The sequence below is a fragment of the Peromyscus californicus genome, unplaced genomic scaffold (assembly GCF_007827085.1).
Source record: "Peromyscus californicus insignis strain IS unplaced genomic scaffold, ASM782708v3 Scaffold_21__1_contigs__length_65335640, whole genome shotgun sequence".
Lineage (NCBI taxonomy): Eukaryota > Metazoa > Chordata > Mammalia > Rodentia > Cricetidae > Peromyscus > Peromyscus californicus.
The window spans coordinates 41,767,567-41,788,769 of NW_026294514.1; the positions used below are offsets into that span (position 1 = coordinate 41,767,567).

Genomic DNA, 21,203 nt, shown 5'->3' on the forward strand with positions numbered 1-21,203 from the left:
CATACATGGGGGAACATCACATGAAGACCCAGAGTAAAGACAGCCACCTGCAAGCCAAAGACTCCTTGATCTTAGACCTTAGAACTGTGACCGATTTTCTCTCCGTCAAGTTGCCCTGTGGTACCTGTTACAGCAGCCTCAACTGACTAATAAAGCCCTGAGTCATCAATTTTAGTTGAGAAGCAGATCTTACACACAATGAAGAAAAACGAAGAGATTCTGCTCACATATAGAATCCTAAACTTTTGTCCAAATCAAAACCACGAAACTTCTGCTTCGAGTTTTCTAACACGCTGGAGACTGAACTGTCTTTTCTCTCAACATGAGGTTGGCTGAACACAAACTGTTGATGCAAGCCTTTTTATCAGAGTCTAAGTCATTGCCGATCTGCCAAAACAGCAGCTGATCCAGCCATTTCCAAATCCACTTCATGGCAGCTTTCCACTCACTGCCTTCGTTAATGATCACTGGGTCACACATAAACAATGTCACATAAATATTGTCGGCCCACATCAGACGCCGCCTCTCCACAGAAGAATCCAGACAGGAATTTTGGTGTGAGCCTCAATCTTAAATAGAGTAAATCTAACCGAAGCACAGACCTCATTCTGCAAGGTCAGGGGTTCATTCTCCATGGCAGTTCTCTGTACTATTGTGTTCTCACAGAATCCACGGGGGCTGATGATGAGTGTAAGTCTCTCTGGGAATTCCACGTGGAAGGACCTACCTACCTCTCTGGCGGGGACTAAACACAGGGGGAAACAAACTTGTCACAGACAAACGGACCCACGTTAATCGTGATTTGTATCACTTGATTGATCCCCAAGGAAGCAATGAGCTTGCACTCTCTAAGCTTTAACTTACAGATAATTAACTATCAGATAATGAAATTCCAAAGCACCATTTGGATTCACATTTCTTACTTGAGAAAGAAGAAGCAGTTGCTTCATAGAAGGCTCATCCATCACTCTAGAACCTGGCAAAGCCATGAGGAGAAGCCTCCAAGCAAGGACACAGCAGGTTGGGGAATTTAGATGCTTGCTTGGGAAGGCACGCTGGCAAAGCGGATTCCAGAGAAATCCCTCAGGAATAATTACTGTTAAGTGGGGATTGGCTGTTACACTGCAGTCCTCTCACTGAAGACCAGCCTATAGCATTAGGAACAAAATTCAGAACAAGGAGAGAATTTTGGATTTCTTTTCTTTTCACTTTGGCCCTGATACAAACACTGAAGTAAATAGGTCAAAGTCCAGTGGCTCCCGCCCTTCCTTTCTGCCTGCCTTTTCTTTTTATGGGGGTGGGGAGGAGGAAGACCAGCTGCCTGGGGCGATAAACTCAGACCAAGCAGGTTTCTTACCCTGCAACTCTTAGAAATATCTCAGAGCCTCAAGGAACATTCACTTTTGATCCGTGCTGAGATATGTAAACGTGCTAGACTGTGGCCAGCAAGAGGGCTCAGAGATAGGAGCCCAACAAGAGTCAGCTTTAGTCAGTGATCGGAAGATGGGAAAGGAATTTTAAAGACGTCTGTCGGAGGTAGACCTGTTTCCCATCAGCGGGAAAGGCTATTCCAATGAACCTAGCAGGGAGCTGCCCAGCCCCCTGGTACCACTGTCCCACCAGAGGGTGACTGATAGTGTATGTTATTGCAAAACAAAAATGTTGAACCACTTTACTGGAGAAGATAAAACTGGAAAGTAGAGTGTTCTTTATCCCTAGTCTCAAATGTATTTCTCCATATTCCACTACATGTTCTGGAACCTTCTTGTCACCAAATGTTCTTTGTAGGGCTCTTCCCTATTGTCTTTGTCTCCCTAAGACAGGGTGAGAGCTATGGCTGTGACGTGCGTGTGACATACAGTGACAGGCCAGTCTCCGACCCATCGATACAGAAGAAGCAGCCCTCCTTTCCCCAGCTGGACCTGCCCAGGTTCCACCTACGGAAGTCTTCACCTTTGAAATGAGACTAGGTTTTTCTTCAGTAATGAAGCTTCTAATTTGCTCCTGTCAAAACAGAGTGACAATATATAATATCCCCTGTGGTTGATATACTTATATTGATATACCAATAAACTTAGGTAAGAGAACAGAACAGCCACTATATTAAACATAGGTTTAGGCAGTGGTAGCACATGCCTTTAATCCTAGCATTCAGGAGACAGAAATCCGTCTGGATCTCTGTGAGTTCAAAGCCACACTGGAAACAGCCAGGCATGGTGACACAAGCCTTTAATACCAGGAAGGGATGGCAGGAAGCAGAAAGGTATATAAGGCCTGAGGACCAGGAACTAGAGTCTTTTTTAAGCTTTTAGCTTTTAGCAGCAGTTCAGCAGAGATTCATTCAGATGAGGATTCAGAGGCTTTCAGCCTGAGGAAACAAGATCAGTTGAGGAATTGGGAAAGGTGAGGTGGCTGTGGCTTGCTCTGCTTCTCTGATCATTCAGCATTTACCCCAGTACCTGGCTCTGGGTTTGTTGTTATTAATAAGACCTTTTAAGATGCGTGCTACAATCCCCTTCAATGTTTCAGTGGGAAAAAGCAAAGTTGGAGGCTGTGGCTTACAGGGGAGACTTTCTGGGAAGTGATATTTCCTCCTAGCCCACAGATGAGGGACATGGGTGCCTCTGAAGTTTCACCTGTGATTGGGACTGAGTGTTCTGAAGATAATAGCCTGTGCCTTAGAAGAAAGGCACTCGGAGCTCCAGGGCCGCGCATCCTCTCTTCCACAGAGGAGGAATGGACTGCTTTTCCATGAGAAAGAAGGGGGAGACCTGGGCAGTAAGGTACCCTACAAAGACTCACGTGGCATTGAGAGGGGGGCACACCAGAACAAACTCTGTGCTTAAGCCTCATTTGAAAAAACACTGATTGTGTATCTGCCGTGTCAGAAGGACAGGAGCTGGTACTGCAAACCCAGCAGTGGCAGGGAGGGCCTGCTGCCTGTAGACGAGGCTGCCTGAGTCACAAGAAGGATGAGAGGGGCTGGGAGGGTATTTGGACGTACCCGGGGAGTTTGAGCTAGTTTGCAGAGGTGGTCAGAAAAGTTCCAAGAGTGAGTGTGAACAGAGAAAACAGGTGTCCGGACAGCAGGGCAAAGAGTCAATGTGACCGGGTACAGACAGAAACAGCTCCCAGGGCCACAGCATGGAATACAGCCACTGCAAGCATGCGAGGTGGCCTGGGTATAGAGAGCCAGAGGGAGACTGGAAAGGCGATGCGGACCACTCAGAGGTCGTGGTAGCCCATGGTAGTTTTCTTAGACCACTGAGAATCAAAAACCAGGGCAGGACAGGGCCAGCAGTGATGGAAGATCATGGAATTGAACTCTAACACTTGGGGACCATAAGAGAGGGTGGTAAGGACTTTGGGAAAGATCAAAAGAGCAGGGCAGAGATACCAGCAGAGGTCCTAATGAGTTTCCTGAATAGTCAAAATGTGAATGGAAAAGAAAATCCAGAGGGTGCGGGGGGGGGGGGGGGGGGCAGCGGGGTTCCCAACTCTGGACTGCCCCTTTTCCCAGTAAGAGAAGGGTGTTTGCTCCCACTCTGCCCTCCAGTCTCAGCACTGAGAATCCAGGCTGAAAACTCAGGCTTTGTACACATCCCCCAGTCTGCACATTGACTTGGTGCTGGCCCAGCAGACGCAGCAGTCATGAAAGGCTTAGGGCCTCATATTCCTCCACACCTCTCCTCAAAAGAAAACACCATGAAAGCTGTGAGAGCAAAGGGTCCCCCTCACTACGCCTCACAAACCCTACTGAGGGCTCTGCCTGGAAGAGCTGGGAAACTCTCTCCTGAACCAACTCCATGAAACACTACCCTGCGAGTTACCCATTTACCACTGCTAAGAGCGGTAATGGGAGGTTTTCCTTCCTTTGGTCACTGACTGAATCATTACGAGCTTTTGCACTGGAGAGATCAGAGAGTCCCTTTTTGTGCAAGCAAGATCTTGCTCTGGATATGAATTCTTCATCCAAATCCTATGAGAAGACTCCTCTTTCGTTCTCGAGACATCTCACTTCACTGTGCATCTGAAAGTTGTTGGACATTGAGCTGATAAATCAGTACATTTAAAGCTCACCAAAAACAACATGTAAATATGAAGAATACGTAGGAAATATTTTAGTTATTTAAAAAGAAGCCTGGTGGGAATATAAAACAGTGAGCCACTGTGAAAAATAGTACAGTGTTCCTTATTAAAAAAAAAAAATCAAACAACAGAATTACCATATGGTTCAACATTTCCAATAATGGTATGTACCTAGAAGAGAGTGGATGCATTTGAAAAGTTATTTATTCACCAGTGTTTATAGCTGCATTATTCATAATAGCCAGAGGTTGGAAAGGACCCAAATATCCATCCATGGATGACTGATTAGGCAAGATTTGGGCAATACATGCAATGGAAAGCTATCTGGTCTTTAAAAGCAATAAAAGGTTGATACAGTCTGTACCATGGGCAGTCCTAGAGGTCATTACGCTAGGGAAAAAAACTCAGACACAAGATTACAAAACTAGTATGATTCTCCTTTAGGATGCCTGGAGCAGTCAGATTCACGGAAAGAACTGTCGTCAGGGCTGGAGGGATGAGGGAGGGATGCTCTTGTTGAGGACCTGCATTTGAGCTCCCAGCTTGCACATCAGTTGGCTGGCACCCACCAATGGCTCCAGCTCCAGGGGATCCCCATACCTCTGGCCTCCACGGGCATATGTCTGCTTCACACATACACATACAGATCCATAAAAATAATTTTTTTTTTTGAAAAGAAAAAGAAAGAATAGTTGTTGCCACGGCCAAGATTTGGGAGAGAAAAGTAGAGTTGGTGTCGGATAAACGGGGGAGATAAAAAGGATCTGAAGGCCGGGGGGATGGCTGCACTGGACAACTGCATACACTACATGCCTCTGAACTCTTCACTTGAAATGTCTAAAGTGGTAAACTTTATATTCTGTATAATTTATAAGAACAAACAAACTTCTTTAAAAAAAAAAAGAAAGACGATATAAGGAGATGGAAGTGAGTGAGGAATCACGACACAGTTTTCCGTTGAAGACCGAGAAGCGTGTACTGAGATGATCAGGATGCAGTATTTCCAGGCAGGGGCCAAATCTAGAGACCTCAATAAACCAGCGAGCTGGAGGTCAAGAGAATGGTGCAGAGGATGCTTGAAATGGTGTTCTTTCTGTCATGTTTCCATCAGGTTCTTACTAGGCTCTGGCATGTGAAGACACTTTACCAAGAGCAAAACCCAGCACCCACATGGGCTCCCAGTGGCCCCACTGATGGTCTGCGTAGAAAGCCCCATGGGTCAACAGAATGCTTACTCCTGGGTGCCATATCCTGAACAACAGCTAAGCAGCGTGGCAACCCATCAAAGGCTAGAACCGAGCTGTGGTGACCCCTAAAAGCCTGCTGCTTCAATGGAGCCGTGCCTGATGGCCACTGGGCTGCTTTTCTGCACACCATCAGAGGAAGAACAAAGGTGTCTCTGATCCCGAGATAATGAAGAGTGGAGAAAGCAGAGGAAGTTAAATCTGAGGACAGACAGTTCTGGTTACCTCAATACTGTAGGTGAGAAACATCAGGTCGGTTGAAAATACAATAGGCTAGTCAATTTATGGTTCACTTTTAAAAGGTCAATTACAAAAGTCCAAATGTGACCCAAGCACTATGGTACTGAGGCTTTATGGAAATTCTTTATAACTCTGTCCAATTTTTTTCTATAAATCTAAAACCTTAAGAGACTATTAATTAAAAAAACAGTAAGTGGAACTATCAGGAACATGTTCTAGTAATTATCAATCCTAAGAAGGCTTAGCACACTGCAGTCGGCAGTTGAAGCCGGAAAGTGATCCTACAGCCTCTTTGGCTTTCCCAGGACGTCTTGGTTTATACAGCTGTGGCATCTAGCTAATTATTTGCAGTTCTAAAAGTTGATCCCAGGGATTCCCAGGCATCATTTCCATACCTTAGCAAGGCTGAGATGAAGGCTAGAGGGGGAGGCACCTTTCTCTAAGTACAGTCATGTGCACTGGGGACACACTCTGAGAAATGTGTCACTAGGGGATTTAGTGAACACCAGAGTGTGCTTACAGACCCTGCATGGCGCTGCCCACTACACACTCGTCCCTATGGTTCAGCCGATTGCTCCTAGGCTTTTCTTCTGTCAACATGCTCCTGTACTGAACAGTGCAGGGAACTGTGACATGGTGCATTTATGAATCTAAACATAACCCGGCATAGAAAGGAAAGAGTACAATAAAGAATATGGAGCACTGGGTGGGAGTTCAGGTCCATTATAATCTTGTGGAAACACTTTCACATATGAGTACCATCCTTGGACAGACAGCATTATCGCTGTACGGCATTATGTGTGTACAGATTTCAAAGAAGCCCCAGCACTCAGGAAATGCATGCCCATCAACAGCCTGCCAAGTCACTAGTGAGTCTGTCCCTATTATCATCATTTCATCAGAGCTAAGGTTTACAGTTCCATCACCTGGGTCACTCTATCTACCAAAAGGTAGTGCGTTATTAGTGATTAGAGTTCTTTAAATTTCCTTCAACCTAGGGAACTCTAAAACTCAATTTAATGCTTCTCATGAGACAGCCTTAATCCTGAGGAGGATATCCCACAGCCCGCTGCATTATTCACAGCATACAATGAATGTGGTTTTTCGGGTTCCGAGCCTCAGCTGAAACAGGGACAAGAAAGCACTTATACAAATGCACGGTGAGGCTATGAGGCGTCTGATGTCCCATCATTCCCCCCCAACCCCGCCTCCCAGTGCTGTAGTTCTCATCTGATAACCTCTCAAAATGATGACACAAGCGTCAGCTGTGTTCTCTATCGTTAGGAAGACAGTCGGAAATCCGATCCTCGAACACTGCAAAACATCACTGCCAGGTTACAAAGCAATTTGACAGCCCTGATGGAGATTAATGATCAAAACATAATTAATACACGAGAAGATAATTAAAAAGACCAAACACTGTATTCAGCCCGGTGCTCCTAGATCTATGTCCAATATAATGACAAGATAAAAGTGCGTTATTGATTAGTTAATTCTCTGAAATTCAAAAGGAAAGAGAGGGAGGGGGAAGAAGAGAAGGGGAGGGGAGAGGCAGGGGCCTTTTAGTCATGATGCTAAGGAGTTGTGAGACTCTCAGTCACCATGGACATATAAATCAAATAATATATTTGAAAAAAAAAAAAACAAACTAATAAAGATTGCATTTGAGGGGCCGGAATGTAGCTCAATGGTAGAGACTGGCCTAGCATGCACAAGGCCCTGAGTTCCAATCCTGAAGTCCCTGAAGACCCCACAATGAGAAAAATAATCAACACCACAGCCACGGAAATATTAAAGTATGATTTATAGTGGCCTCAAACAAGAAACATTTTAAGTGTCCAATTGTAGTGACACATGAAATAAAGCATTATGTATCTATATAATAAAGTATTGTTCAGTCTTTAGACACTGTTATAGGAATTTAGCTGATGGCCCTAAAGACAAAACCAATACTGCCCGGCTTTGGCACAGCCAACAATGACCATGTGATGAGAGACAGTCTGTAAGTACCGGGCAATAGGCTGGTAAGAGACCTGGACTTCTGGGAGAAGAGTTACAATTCTGTGTTCTGTGCTGCAGCCCCCTTCTGGGCTATGATTTATTAATTTGTCCTACAGTTAAACATACTCCTATCTTTGGTCAATTCCATTCCTTGAAAAAACAAAGACATACACCCAGAAAAGACTTTTTACAAGAATGTTCACAGAAGCTCTTACACAATGGCCAAAAGCTGAAAACCACCCTGCCAAGGAATGGATAAACAAATGTCAGTGCGCTCATAAAGTGAAACACTGCTCGGAAAGAAAGGAGCAAAACCACAGCAGGACTCTCAGAGAAAGAAGCCAGATGTGGGGTGTGATCCCCTTGGGAGGAAGTTATATATCATTGCGTGGACTCATTGAAAAGTTAGAGCAGTGGTTTCTCTGGCTGGAGAGAGGGTGAAAATGATAGGCAACAGCCTGGGAAGGGCATGGGGAACATGTTCTCTGAGGTGACAAGAATGGTCCACAGTTGATTAGTGCATGGCTTAAACCCATCCAACCGTATACTCAAGATCTGTGTGACTGACTGCCTGCAATTGACAGCAAGCCCTCCTCATCTGGGCACAGCACTCTGATGAGTTCACACCAGTGCTGATAATTCGTGCCTACTGCCGGAACCCCTGCCTTGTCATGATCTGCAGTGGCTCCAGCACATACTACTGAACATCACGTGACAGCACCCCCTCACATGCTACTGTCAGGCTTTGATGGCGGCATCTGTACTGACCACATGCAGGTTCTTCCTTATCCAGTTCTCCGAACAAAACAGTATAGCAAATGCTGACTGATGAGTGAGGCATTCTATGTCAGCTAGTAATGATTCCAAGTAAGCACAAGGATGTGATTAATACATATGTAATACGCTTTATAACATAAAGGACCTGGGTTTGGGGTTCGTATCCTGATACCTGGGAGACAGTCCAGTCCTTATAGCTGTTCAAGCAGAAAAGTGGGAGAAAACATTTAGGACCGAACGTGCCATCTCAACTCCACACTTTCTCAACTTCACTTTCTCTGCTGCAGGTCTTTCCGGTGCTTCTGTCCCCGGCACATCCTCCCCCATTTCCTCTTCCGTCCTTCAGTGAGTCCTTCTGTGAGATGCCTTCCCTGAGCCCCTTCCTGTGTATTCTCTATACATCAGCAGCACCTCGGAGCAGAAGCTGAGTGCTGAGCACCCACTTCCGACACTAGAGCACAACCTCAGGAGGGATCAGGTCTTCTCCAAACTGATGACCCAAGAGACGTTCCTATATTGGTTAGTACTGATAAAGAACTTGCCTTTTCTGTACTGAGAGGTTTGCTTGGATATGGTAATTGTCTTGTGCATCAGCAAATCCTGAGACTCTAGAACCCAGTGAATAGCAACTCCATGATGTATTTAATTACTAAATATGTACAGTGGGCTCACAGAAGACAAGTGGGGCAGAAGGTAAACTCTGGTTGTTAAAATTGCAGGTGATTAGAAAAAAAATCTTTTTGCGTTATCTTTCACGTTTGTGGGATGTGTGCATGTGTGTGTGCATATTTTTGCATATGTGTGGATACATGTTTACATGCATGCCTGTGAATGTGGAGGTCTGCGGCTGAAGTCAGGACTCATCCTCAATCATTCGTCCACTTTATGCATTAGAACAAGGTCTCTCAGTCCAACCCAGAGCTCACTGATGAGGCTACTCTTGGTAGCCAGCTCGCTCTGGGGATCCCTAGTCTCTGCTTCACCAGGTTGCAATTACAGGCAGGTAATTGCCATGCCCACCTGACATTCATATGGGTTTCTGGGGAACTGCTGAACCATCTTCCCAGGCTTCCAAAAACTCTTGTTTTATAATTTGCTATAAGTTCCTGTTATATCATATATTGCTTCTGCATCAGAATGATGCATTTCTGTGTAAAGAAATGATCCACTGGAAGCATAAAAATCACCTGGCAGCTGGGTTTATTAGTTTACACTTTTAATCCCAGCATCAGGGCAGGCAGGGGCAGGCAGATCTCTATGAGTTTAAGGCCAGCCTAGTCTATACAGCAAGTTCCATCCTACCCAGGCAGGGCTACACAGTGAAACACTGTGTCAAAAGGGGGTGGGGGAGCTAGAATGGATTCCACACTGTAAAGTATGTCTCAACTAGTTCTTCAGAAATTACAATTTATCTTTTTGCTTAGCCCTTTGTGTCCACAAACGCACAAGCAGCTTGATTTTTGACGCCAAACAGTTGGGAATGGGAAAAGCCTACTGTGAGAGAATCTTGCAAAACCACCCTCCCTCATTTCCCAGAATCCCGCTCGGGTCCCAGCCAGAAAAGCTGAGACAGACAAGATGTCCAAGGCTGTGTAGAACCCAAGAAGAAGAACAGGAGTGTTTGTCGAACTCCCCCAAGTGACAGGGTGGTTGTCCCTGGCTGGTACACCGCAGCTGTCAACACTGATTTCTTACACACCATTGGGTCACCGTGGATGAAAAATCGGATGAGATGTCAGGACAAGGGCTGACAAAAAGATACACTGTGGAGACTACAGGAGCGTGACCCTGTGGGAGCCGCAGGGACAGTGTGGGTGACTTCTAAACCCCCACGAAGAGCTATGGATTTCTTCTGTTTGTTTTGCCAAACAAATGCCAGAAAAACTTAACATCTGAGCTGGGGAAGGTCAGTACAGACGCTGAAGCGCATCACACTGCCCTGATAGCAGCAGTGTGTGGTGACACACGCTTCTGTGATCACGCTAGCAGGAGGGGAGCTGCCCTGCTGCAGAACTTTCTCCCTCTTAATGGAGAACTTTTTTTTTTTTTTAAATGCACCAAGCCAAGACCCATTTGTTTATAAGGTCACAATTTACACGTAAGGTCTACGAATCTTTCAGGGTGTCTCAGGAAGGCAGCTTGCCAGTTTTCTTACCGACCTTGTCAGTGTCCTTAGCAAATGGTGTGTGTGTGTGTGTGTGTGTGTGTGTGTGTGTGTGTGTGTGTGTGTGTATCAATAGCGTCCACCACCCAATTCTTGTCAATTTTATCAGAGATTTGAGGGAACAAAACACCATGGACATCTAAACTAATGAGGCTCTACGAACTCCCCCCCCCCCCCCCCCCAGCCAAGCCAGCAACTCTTGTCTCAGGGCTCGTACACAACAAAGGTTCCTCTGTGATCCTGCTCCCACAACAAAACGCCACTTCCTAATTAAACCTACACACACACACACACACACAAAGAAGCGGCCCCAGAAGGCAGCCCCTCCGCTGGTGCCATAGGGAACATTTCCTTTCTCACAAAACAGATGTTATCTTAAAAGGGATTCCTTTTTTTAACTCACAAATCGGACCCTCCTGGTGAAAACATTTGAGCAGGCTTTAAAAATTCTGTTAAAGGAAACACAGAACACCAACTCGATCTGTTTTTTCTCCTTTGTCCCACACTATGGGATAAAGAGCACCCAACTCTACCACCACTGTCAAAGCATGGAAGAAGTGTTGACCGCTGTGGACGTGCAGGGATGGGGACCGGGCTTCACTGAAGGCCGGCGGAAGAAGCAGACAGAGGCTAGAATCTCAGCACCTCACAGTCAGAAAAAAATAAACCTGTAAGGACAGCCATGCTTTCCTTAACTTTATAACTTGAAAGGCAGCGGTGACTAGGGACCAGGAGGAGGGAGCACGGACAGTGTGGAAGGAGCTAAGGTTTCGGGGGATGGGGAGCTACAGGCCCCTGGGCAAGCCAGTGACCTGACATTTTCCTTCCTAAAATGGAGAGCATCTCTTCACTGCAGGACCTTTAGGACAACAGATGGAAGAAGAGAGCTGAGGAGGGAAAAGGCCGATCCATCTCCAACTGACACCTATACGTCTCTGTATATTTGTCAGTAAATATTCCTTTTAAAGTGATCCTCAGAACTCACCAGGAACTTGTAATTTAAACTTCAAAATATGGTTTCTATTCACTGCGTTATTTCTTTGGCAGGGGGTGAGACTGAACTTTTTAATTGGAAGCTCAAGTTATTATCCATAATAGAAACAACCCAAGGCCCAGGCCTGGGAACTATTATGCTAAGGATGGGTAGCCCTTATAGAAGACCGTGAACACAGCTTTTGAAAGCGTTAATAAGCGAGTTGCAGTCATATTGGGAAACGTTCGAGTCAAGATGTAAAACGAAACACTGGGACAGGACTGTTTACATCGGAGACTCTCAGCTGAAGGAAGAGTGGGGTCTGAGGATGCCATGTGATGGCCCAGGCTCCTGAATGGCCGGACTCCATCCTTGCGCTAGCTGTGTGAACCCTCTATTCTCAGTTTAGTCATCCATGACGGGGGCAGTAACTGACGGGGACTGGAGCATGATTATGAGACTCCAATGACACAACCCAGAGCAGAGGACTGCACAGCACAGACCTGGCACAGAAAGTTCTAGTAAACGCTAACACCTTTGTGGGAATTATTAAATGCATAGAGCTACAAGCAAAAAACAAAACAAAAACAACAAGCAAAAAAAACCCAGAATAAAGCTGGCACAGTTTTACAGTATTATCAGTGGTTCTCTCAGAGTCAAGGGAGGGTGAGCATCTCTCCCTCCTCACACTAACCCGAACCTCCTGACGGTTTTACAATGATCCCATTCCATTTTACAAATCTGAAAAAAATTACCATTGACTTACAAGTTTGTTTTCTAAAAATCTGCATAATTGCATTTTTTTAGTTAATCCTATTAGCTAAGTCTAATTAGGTTATATTAAGGTCTTATTTAACATTTCCCCTGGTGGTGTCTGAAGATCAGAGAGAGGATATTGATGGGGGTGGGGTGTGACGGGAGAGACCGCTCAGTCTAGAAAGTGCCTGCCACACAAGCTTGAGGACCTGAGTTGGGATCTGCAGCCCAGCAGCACACACATAAATGAGCCAGGCACAGTGGTACACATCTGTGACCACAGTACAGGGCGGGCAGAGACGGTGGATCCCATAGCTCACTGGCCGGCTAGCCTAGCCAATCGGAGGGTACCAGGTTCTGGGAGTGACTTTGTCTCAACAGGGTGAGGTGAAGAACATCTAAAGAAACTAGACATTGACTCTGGTGTCCACGTGCATGAGCACACACATATGCCTGTGAAGCAGCATGCGTCTATATACAGAGACAAGGGATAGAGAAAGAAACAAACTGAGGTCTACTGGCTGTGAGGAAGCAGTTGGGCACACTACACCACTCATAATGCTATCATACTCTACTCTGTGAGAAGATTGCCATGGTGCCTCTCTCTATGCCTTTCCACTCCACCACACCAATAAAAATCAATAGCAAGTTAATATACCCATGTTAAACAGAGCTGTTTCCCAAGTTCCTCAGTCCTGCCTGAGGCATTCTCTCAGCTGAGATCCAAGGGCGCCGAGTCCTAGGATGTATTAGAAGTCAGTCTGTGATTCAGCTTGGATTCCAAAGTTTGCATTTCTTTCCAACATATTTGGGATCGGGCTGACCACCATAGCAGCATGCTGTGCCAGGGAGTCCGCAGCTGCTTCTCTGTGCTGGTACCACAGCAAGCGATCACCTGCTGGGATATGGGTGCCTACCTATCTGCTAAAGGACCGACAGTCTCCCCTGGACTCTGTTTCTTAAGGCTGAGACTAGAGCTCTGCAAATCACCAGGTGTCTCTTCAGGAGGCTGCAGGGCTGAGGCTGGAATCCTGAGGAGGGAGGTTACGATCGCTCTTGTCTCCCGGCTTTTCCTATCACCGTCACCCCTACAGGTGTCGCTGACTCCAGTTCCAACTATCCAGTAGTTCCCAGAGGAGCCTCTTACTCTCCCATGAAGTCAGGAGAAGGGATGCTGTCCCTTGCTCCAAGGGTCCAGATGCTAATAATTCCAACCCTCCCTTGGTTCCTCTGTTGCCATCACAGTCTGAGAGACTCTCTGGCCCCTTTTCCAGTTTTCCAACACGGTCTAACCAATTCCTGACACTCACTATGCCCCTCTCCGCGCCCAACTCACATGGTTTCCATTCTCCTGGCTGACGCAATGCACCATGCCTTTCATAGAGTGTTAAAATGTTTGCTTGTGATAAAAATACAGGTAACATTAAAATTACCATGTAATTTTTAGCCATGTAAGTTGTATGATTCAGTGGCATGATTCATGGCTCATCTAAACAGCATCCTTATCATCATTCCATGTGTCCATCAAATACTAACTCCCCCCCCCTTTTTTTTTCAATCTCAGCGCCCACAACCAGCACTCTACTTTCTACCTCCAAACCATACAATATTTCTTCTTTGTGTGTGGCTTCGCATGGTGTTTTCAAGATACGCACATGTTACAGTATGCGTCAAGTTTCCATTTGCTTTCCAGGCTGAAGCACATGTGTGTACTGAAGTATGTCTACCCAGTCATCAACTGAGGAGCATCTGAGTGGCTTCCACCCTTTGGCTCTGTGAGTCAGTTGAGTCTTTCTGTTCTTTGGGTTCTACACCTCGAGGAAGAATAGCTGGGTGCTGTGGGATGGTCTCTATGCTGTGAATGTACTGATAAATAAAACACTGATTGGCCAGTAGCCAGGCAAGAAGTATAGGCGGGACTAGCAGAGAGGAGAATTGGGGGAACAGGAAGATGGAGTCAGAGAGATGCGGCCAGCCACTGTGAGGAGAAGCATGATGTAAGACACGGGTAAGCCACGAGCCACGTGGCAAGGTATAGATTTATGGAAATGGGTTAATTTAAGATAGAAGAACAGATAGCAAGAAGCCTGCCACGGCCATGCAGTTTATAAGTAATATAAGTCTCTGTGTGTTTACTTGGAGGACGCCAGTGGGAGAGATTTGCTCCGACTGCTGGCAGGCCAGGACACAGGGAAACTCCAGCTACAGCCGGGCATCTTATGATTCTGTATTTAAAATTCTAAGGACCCACTGTCTTGTTTTTGTCAGTGGCTGCATCATTCCATGTCGGCCAGGAGTGCACAGATGTCCCTCCTCCTCTGCACCCTGGCCACCCTTGAGACTTTCTATTTCTCTTATGACAGATATCCTAATGGCTGTGAAGTGGTCTCTTGTTGTGATGTGGGTGTTCATTTCTCTAATGGGAAATTCTCATCTTTAATGCAGTATTTTTCAAACCAGAAAGCCTTCTGTTCTGCTGAGAAATGTCAGCATAGGCAACGCCCTCCAATATAGTAAGTAGGACCTAAAATCATTTCGATAACCATAAAATTCCAAGAAAATGTGCATCCCCCCTCGGAATGACTTATTTTCAGTTTAAACATACCCAAGATGGCCAGTGGCAGTCAGGGTGCTTATGCCAAGGTGTGTGTCTACACCACCGGACAGTGAGCAGAATTCAGGAATGCGCACCACCATATAAACTTCGGTCCTACTCTGGTTGTGCATCACCAGATCAAGGCACATTTCTTTTTCCTAAAAGCGAAGCTCCTACATACATCGGGTCCCCTGGGGTTTTATAAATGGTGGATCTAACAGCGTAACAGCAGAGCTTTCCAAACACCACCCGTCAGTGGAAGAAACGGGCAGGAGTTACCCGTGCAGAACAGCAAAGAACTAACCTCAGACACCACATCCAACCTCTCCACCCAGCCCGGTCCTGCCTGTCCTTCTCAGGGTCAAGCCAGTCGGCCTGACCCTCCCCAGCCGGTCAGATCTAGCCCCTGTCCCATATCAGTGCTCCAGTCTGGTTTAGCCACCCCTGCCTGCACAGTAAACCCCCAGGTTTCTGTCAGGGCCTGCCTTGCTGGCCCCTCACCCACCCACAGACTCTTCCCACACCACATGGAACCTCTCCACCCAGCCAGATCTACCCCGCCCCCGCCCCCATTCCAGGCTTGGACTAGGACCAAATGGGCCAGGAAGTGGTGCCATGGAGTACCGTGTGTCATCTACCTCACACCTGGCAGAAACAGTGAGATTCGAACAAATGGGTTAAGAAACGAGGCAGACACCAGACGGCTAAGGAGCCCCTCCAACAGGCCTGGCCCCACCTACCTGCCGCAAGTCCAGGGTGATGGTGACCCAGTGATACTCTCTCCCGTTCTGAATACTGGGGCTCTGCCACCAATTATTGGTGCCATCGATCGCGTGTGATATTGGGTGGCGTTCTGTTAAAAAAAAACAAAAAAACAAAAAAAAACCCACACAAAAACAATGTCATTTTCAGCTCTGGACTTTCATTCTTGAACTGCCAAATGCAGCGCAAAGGCACAGCTAGTGGCCAAGGTGAGCAGCTTTTGAGGATTTTCAGTGGAAAGTCTTCGCTACTTCAGGAAGTATAAGTTCCCACGGGTGGGCCCGCCCGTGGTGGAGCTCAGAGACGGAGCACGCACTAAGCTTGCGCAAAACCTTGGGTCCAGCCCCAGGACCCACAAAAATAAGTTGCATTAGGTATCTCCCTGGGTGCTTTTCTACAAATAGAAAGAGCTGTACTTGCCTCTGGGATTCGTACTGTTACCGTCACAGACCCGGCACTGGGCATGTCGAACAGGTCGGCCCGGCACGTGCTCCACGAGCTTGCAGAACATCTCAGGCCCCTTCTCGCCACAGGTCGCATTGGCGCTGATGTGGGCATTGGTGGCCAGGTTGAGAATGGCAGGGAACAAGCCTGAAAAGCAAAGTCCAAAGGCCAAATCAGCCAAGCCACACTGCCCAACCCACTTTACGGGCAACCCCCCCCCCCAAAGGGTTGCAAATCCACGTGCTGAACGAAAGAACCTTCCACCAAGATTGGGTACACCAAAGGTTTTCAAGTCTCGCTGGTGTGGAGCTCTGAGACAAACAGGCCTCCTCTGTGAGGAAAAACCCAGAACACTAGCTGGAAGACAGGAAGGAATTTTCTGGAGTAAAAATGTTCTGTTTTTATCAATGTTTGGGATTCTTAGGCACATATGACTATGAAAAAAAAACATAGGATGAATACACTAAGATTTATCTGAAGTAACAAAAACAATTATTAATGGGTAACCTCCACGTTTAGGAGTGGGGAGTTCCTCTGTCTTCAATTTGTTTTCAAACACATCAGATACTATAGAATCCAGGATCTCAGTGCACAATGCTAGTTTCCTGATTGCAATTTTCCTAATAAAATGTTGAAACAGCGTGTTTAAAGGCAAGTTACAAATTCACACATTGCCTAGAGAAACTTGGCCACCTTCCTCATAGAAGGTGGCTTGCTGTCTGTCTCTGGTAGGAATGCAGGGTCTTCCCTGTAATTATATACAATCTTCTTTGTCCTTTCTTTTCTCCCTCATGATGACCTGTTCTCCTGGGTGAATAAAACTTCGTAACGCACAGGTCCCAATTTTACTATTCTCTGGCACAGATAATCTCTGCCCTGTCCAGTCTCTTTATCTCCGCTGATTTTTATTTCCAAGCAGCTGGGCTCAGGGCAGGTTCAAAGCACTTGGTAGCAGTTTTTGCACAACTCAGAGACCAGGATCCCCATTAGGGTTCTTCTGGGATTTAACTTTATCTTGACAAAGGAGGGCGATGGCGGCAAAGATTCTATAAAGATCCAGAAGTTACAGTGTACGTGCTAGGTGGGGGGGGGGGGGGGGGCGGCAATCTTCAGGAACAGACCTTGTAAACAGTTCCGAGAGGAGCTTAGCCTCCTGCAGATCGTGATTCACTAGATTTTGATCTTCAAGGACCACAGGCTATGATGTGTCCTTTGTAAATAACAGAGTCAGGTCTGGGAATGTGGCTCAGTGGTAGAACACTTGCCCACTACATCCAAAGCCCTTCACATGCATGCACACTTTTTAATAAGACAAAATTGTTTTAATTCTATGGAAGAAGTTTTCATCTTTAATTTCTTTGGTCTTTGGTACTCCCCGGTATATTCAATGGTGCTTTATTGTAAATATTTAGGATTTTAAATCGTTAAGACACAATGGTTCTCTGGAAAGAGTCGCTGTGTCGTAAATGACAATTACTCTGCACCAGCTGGAAGAGAGACAGTTGTTGTTGCTGTTGTAATGATGGGACCCCTGGAAGGTAGGCTGGCCACACACCTGAGCAGGCTTCAATTCCAAGACTAGCTGGGCCACACACACTAGACTTGGTAGGGAAAGTAGGACACTCAACATTAGGTGGGAGGGTTGAGAGGCTGGTGAATATGCTCAAAATGCATTGCATGACATTCTCAAAGAACTAATAAAAATGTATTTAAAAGACCTAGTCATTCAGAGTCTTTTCACATAAATAGATGAGAATTATCTGGCGGTTCTACTACTACAGTGGAAGGGCTGCACTCAAGCCTGTGAGCAGCTAAAAATTATGCATCACATACATATGTTTTATTTCTACTGTATACAGTAACTCCCATTCCCTGCTGTGTCTGGTCACATGGTAGAAGGCAAAGGAAAGCCAGAGTTAGGGACTAGACAGAACAATTTGGATAAAAATTGTTTGTTTGTTTTTTTCCCCTTTCTTTTTAATATTTCCAAGTTCTCTGGGGCAGCGGAGTCATTTTCCTATCTGCAGAGAAACTTCAACCCAGGGTGACCACGTGAGCATCAGGCAGGTAGAGGGAGGGAATCCACTCACACCTACTGAGAAGGGAAGATTGTTCTGCATAGAAACAGCCAAAGCTGCAGCCCGGCACGTGCGAGCCACACACATATTCGACTCCATGCTTTTGTTGGGGCTTCTTTTCCTCCAGTTATTGCTATTGCAGAAGTAACTGAGACCTCTTTTTCCTCACTCAGAACACACTGCAGAATAATCCACCTCCCCATGCATTTAATCAGCACCTAAAGACTTGGTTACACCGAACTCCACAGAGCATGAAATAAATGCCTCCTCATTTGCTGGCTACCCCGCTGTCGGCCCCTTTCTCCACAGACTGAGCACACCTGGCCTCCTAAAACGTCCTTCAGGGCCAGGTTACTGTACTGGAAAGTTCTCTGACTACGATTAGGTTAAAAATCAATTGCCACCAACCTATGGACAAAAAATAATAATAATACTGCACAGTTACCATAGCTTCGTCCCAGACACTTCTGGCTAGTTTAATAATTCCTTATTAGGAGCCTTTGAGTTTCTCCCTCTACAGTAATTTTCTCACCTTAAAGTATCTTCGAATGTCGATTGAGCTCACTCCAGCACTCTCTTTGTGGATTCTTTTCAAATAATTCAGAGTCAATCCTTCAGACCCTCGAGGGAAGTGTGTGTGTAAGTGTGTGTGTGTGTGTGTGTGTGTGTGTGTGTGTGTGTGTGTATTTCTCTTGAGGAGAAAAGGTTTTTGAGTTCCAACCAATGTTATATTTATCTAATATATAATAAAAACCAACGTGGTGGTCAGCAGAGGAAAGGGTCCTGCAATTCCCACTGGAAGGAACCGAGTCATCGGATCCAGATGACTTTTTCCTAGACCTACACGAAGATTAGGAATGTTTCACACGGCTGAATAATCAAATGACTTCCAGTGTCACGAGTGCTTTTCTTTCTAGAAAACAAAGACGACTTTCCCGAAACAGTCAAAGTCACCGATTCAAATCTCAGAAAAATCTAAGACAAGTAAGAATCCAAGTTCCTCAATTAAAGTTTGTGGGGTTTTGGTAAATATTGAAACACATTTAATCTTCATTTACCAAAAATTTCTTACTTCACCTCTTGTTTACCCAGGATGCGTCTATGAATTCACTGCAAAACCCAGGGATAAAAAGAAAGTTCCCAGCTTCGCAGCGCCCCTGGAACATGAATGGGACAGACTCGCACTGGGGACAGTGGCCAGCGTGATAAAGATCACACTGGGGCCCAAGACTGCTGGCTCTGAAGACTTGACAATTCTTCTGGTGACCTGAGCATTTTCTTATCTGGCTCCTTAGAGCTGGCAGCTGGTTCTTTCTCTCTCTCTCTCTCTCTCTCTCTCTCTCTCTCTCTCTCTCTCTCTCTCTCTCTCCTTACTTTCTTATCTTCTTCATATCCTGACCACCGTTTCTTTTCTAAGTGTGTGTGTGTGTGTGTGTGTGTGTGTGTGTGTGTGCGCGTGCGCGCGCACCCACATGATCTGAGTGCAGTGTCTACAGAGGTCAGAAGAGGGGATCTGATCCTCAGGAGCTGGAGCTACAGGCTGTGGTGAGCTGTCTGTCATGGGTGCTGGGAATGCACTGTAGGTCCTCTCCAGGAGAGAATGCTCTCTGAATCACCAGGCCATCTCTCCAGCGCCAGTGGCCAGGCTTGAACTACTATATCCAGCTGCTCTTTCCATTACGATGGCGGCCAGGACTCTGGATACCTATCTCCCTTGACACAGAATATAGGAGCAAAGTGCAGCCGGGGCACTTGCCTTGAGCTCCTAAAGAGTTTCAGAAACGAAGCGCAAGGTGCAGTTTGGATCACGCATTTTCCAAGCATCTCCTGCCAACTCTACCTGAGCAGAACCAGCAGGTGTTTTGCAGATGTGGCATTGAAGACTTTCACTGGGCAGATTCAGGCCTGTGTACAGCTCCTACTGGTAGGTCCTCCGTCTTCCTGCTCTGCTGTTATTTCAGCTGCCAAGCAGCTGCACCGGGGCCTCCATCCTGCTTCTTAAGCAGTCAAGAGGCTTCTCTGTGTGGTGCCGGCTGGCCTGTGAGGGACCTGTGGATCTCCAGGTATGAAGCTGCTGGCCTTGGTTCTGTGCTTTCCCAGCCATGAAGCCCCTAGTCCTCCTCACTGTCCTCAACTTTTATACTATGTCTTTCTGTGTCATGCCATTCCAGCCTGCACTACTGTGAACACTCAAGGAAAGATCATCCCAGAGTTTTATTGGTCCTGATGTTGCAATATCAGGGATGGCAGCACCAGAGACTGTCTCCAAAGGGGCTGGCTTCCTGATGAGCCTGAACAGCCTGCTTATATCACCTGAAGGACAGCTTGGACCTATCATAGCACTGTATTTGACAAAACACAGTCATTTGTTTTGGACCAATCAGAGTCATAAAGGCTTGTGTTTGGGGCCAGCTGTAATGGCATCTCCACTAGGGGGCGTGCACCCCCTCTGGCCAGGGTGCAGTGGTTCATCCAGATTTGTAAGCATTTGTTTTTGACAGCGGGCTATGTGCATTCAAGAGCCAGGACCATCAGCAGCCATCCTTTGCATACGTGTCTAAGACATACATACGTGGCTGTCCCGCCAGTCTGTGGTCTTTTGCTCAGGATAACTCAGTAGCAAGTCAGAGTTCACTTGCTGGCAGTTAGGAAGTCTGTTTGTCCCATACCCAATGGCTTTGCTAATTTACAAGAAAATGAACACCAGAAGGAGTGGGTATCATAATAAGTAAGAGAATGTATCATTAACAATAATAGCAATCTTAACAGATTTTAATAATGCCTACCACCTGCTCAGTGGCCAGGGTGAGGAGGGTCTCAAGGAGTGATGAGGTAAGGTTTACAGTGAAGTCATTTATAACAACACATCCCCAGCATGTTCTGCAGGCTATTCACAAGCTGGGCAGAATTCATTCTAATCCAATTAGTTTTCCTCAAGAAAACAGTACAGATATGCCAGCATATGATTAAAAAAATAATAAGTGGGCTAAGAATCCAAGCCTCTGTTATAATGATGTGTACAAGCTCCAGCATCAAAATAAAAGCACCAGCAAGGTGGTGGTGATACACACCTTTGCTC

At 46.2% G+C, this 21,203-nt stretch overlaps 1 protein-coding gene across 1 annotated transcript in view; it reads right to left on the bottom strand.

Moving 5' to 3' along the window:
- Lama1 (laminin subunit alpha 1) overlaps positions 1–21,203 on the bottom strand; it is a 138,474-nt gene that overhangs the window by 96,485 nt on the left and 20,786 nt on the right. The window contains exons 2-3 of the mRNA XM_052750175.1: positions 16,023–16,193; positions 15,581–15,693 (exon numbers count right to left, since the gene is read on the bottom strand). Of these exons, the coding sequence (XP_052606135.1) occupies positions 15,581–15,693; positions 16,023–16,193 (284 nt within the window). The remainder of the gene's footprint in view (positions 1–15,580; positions 15,694–16,022; positions 16,194–21,203) is intronic.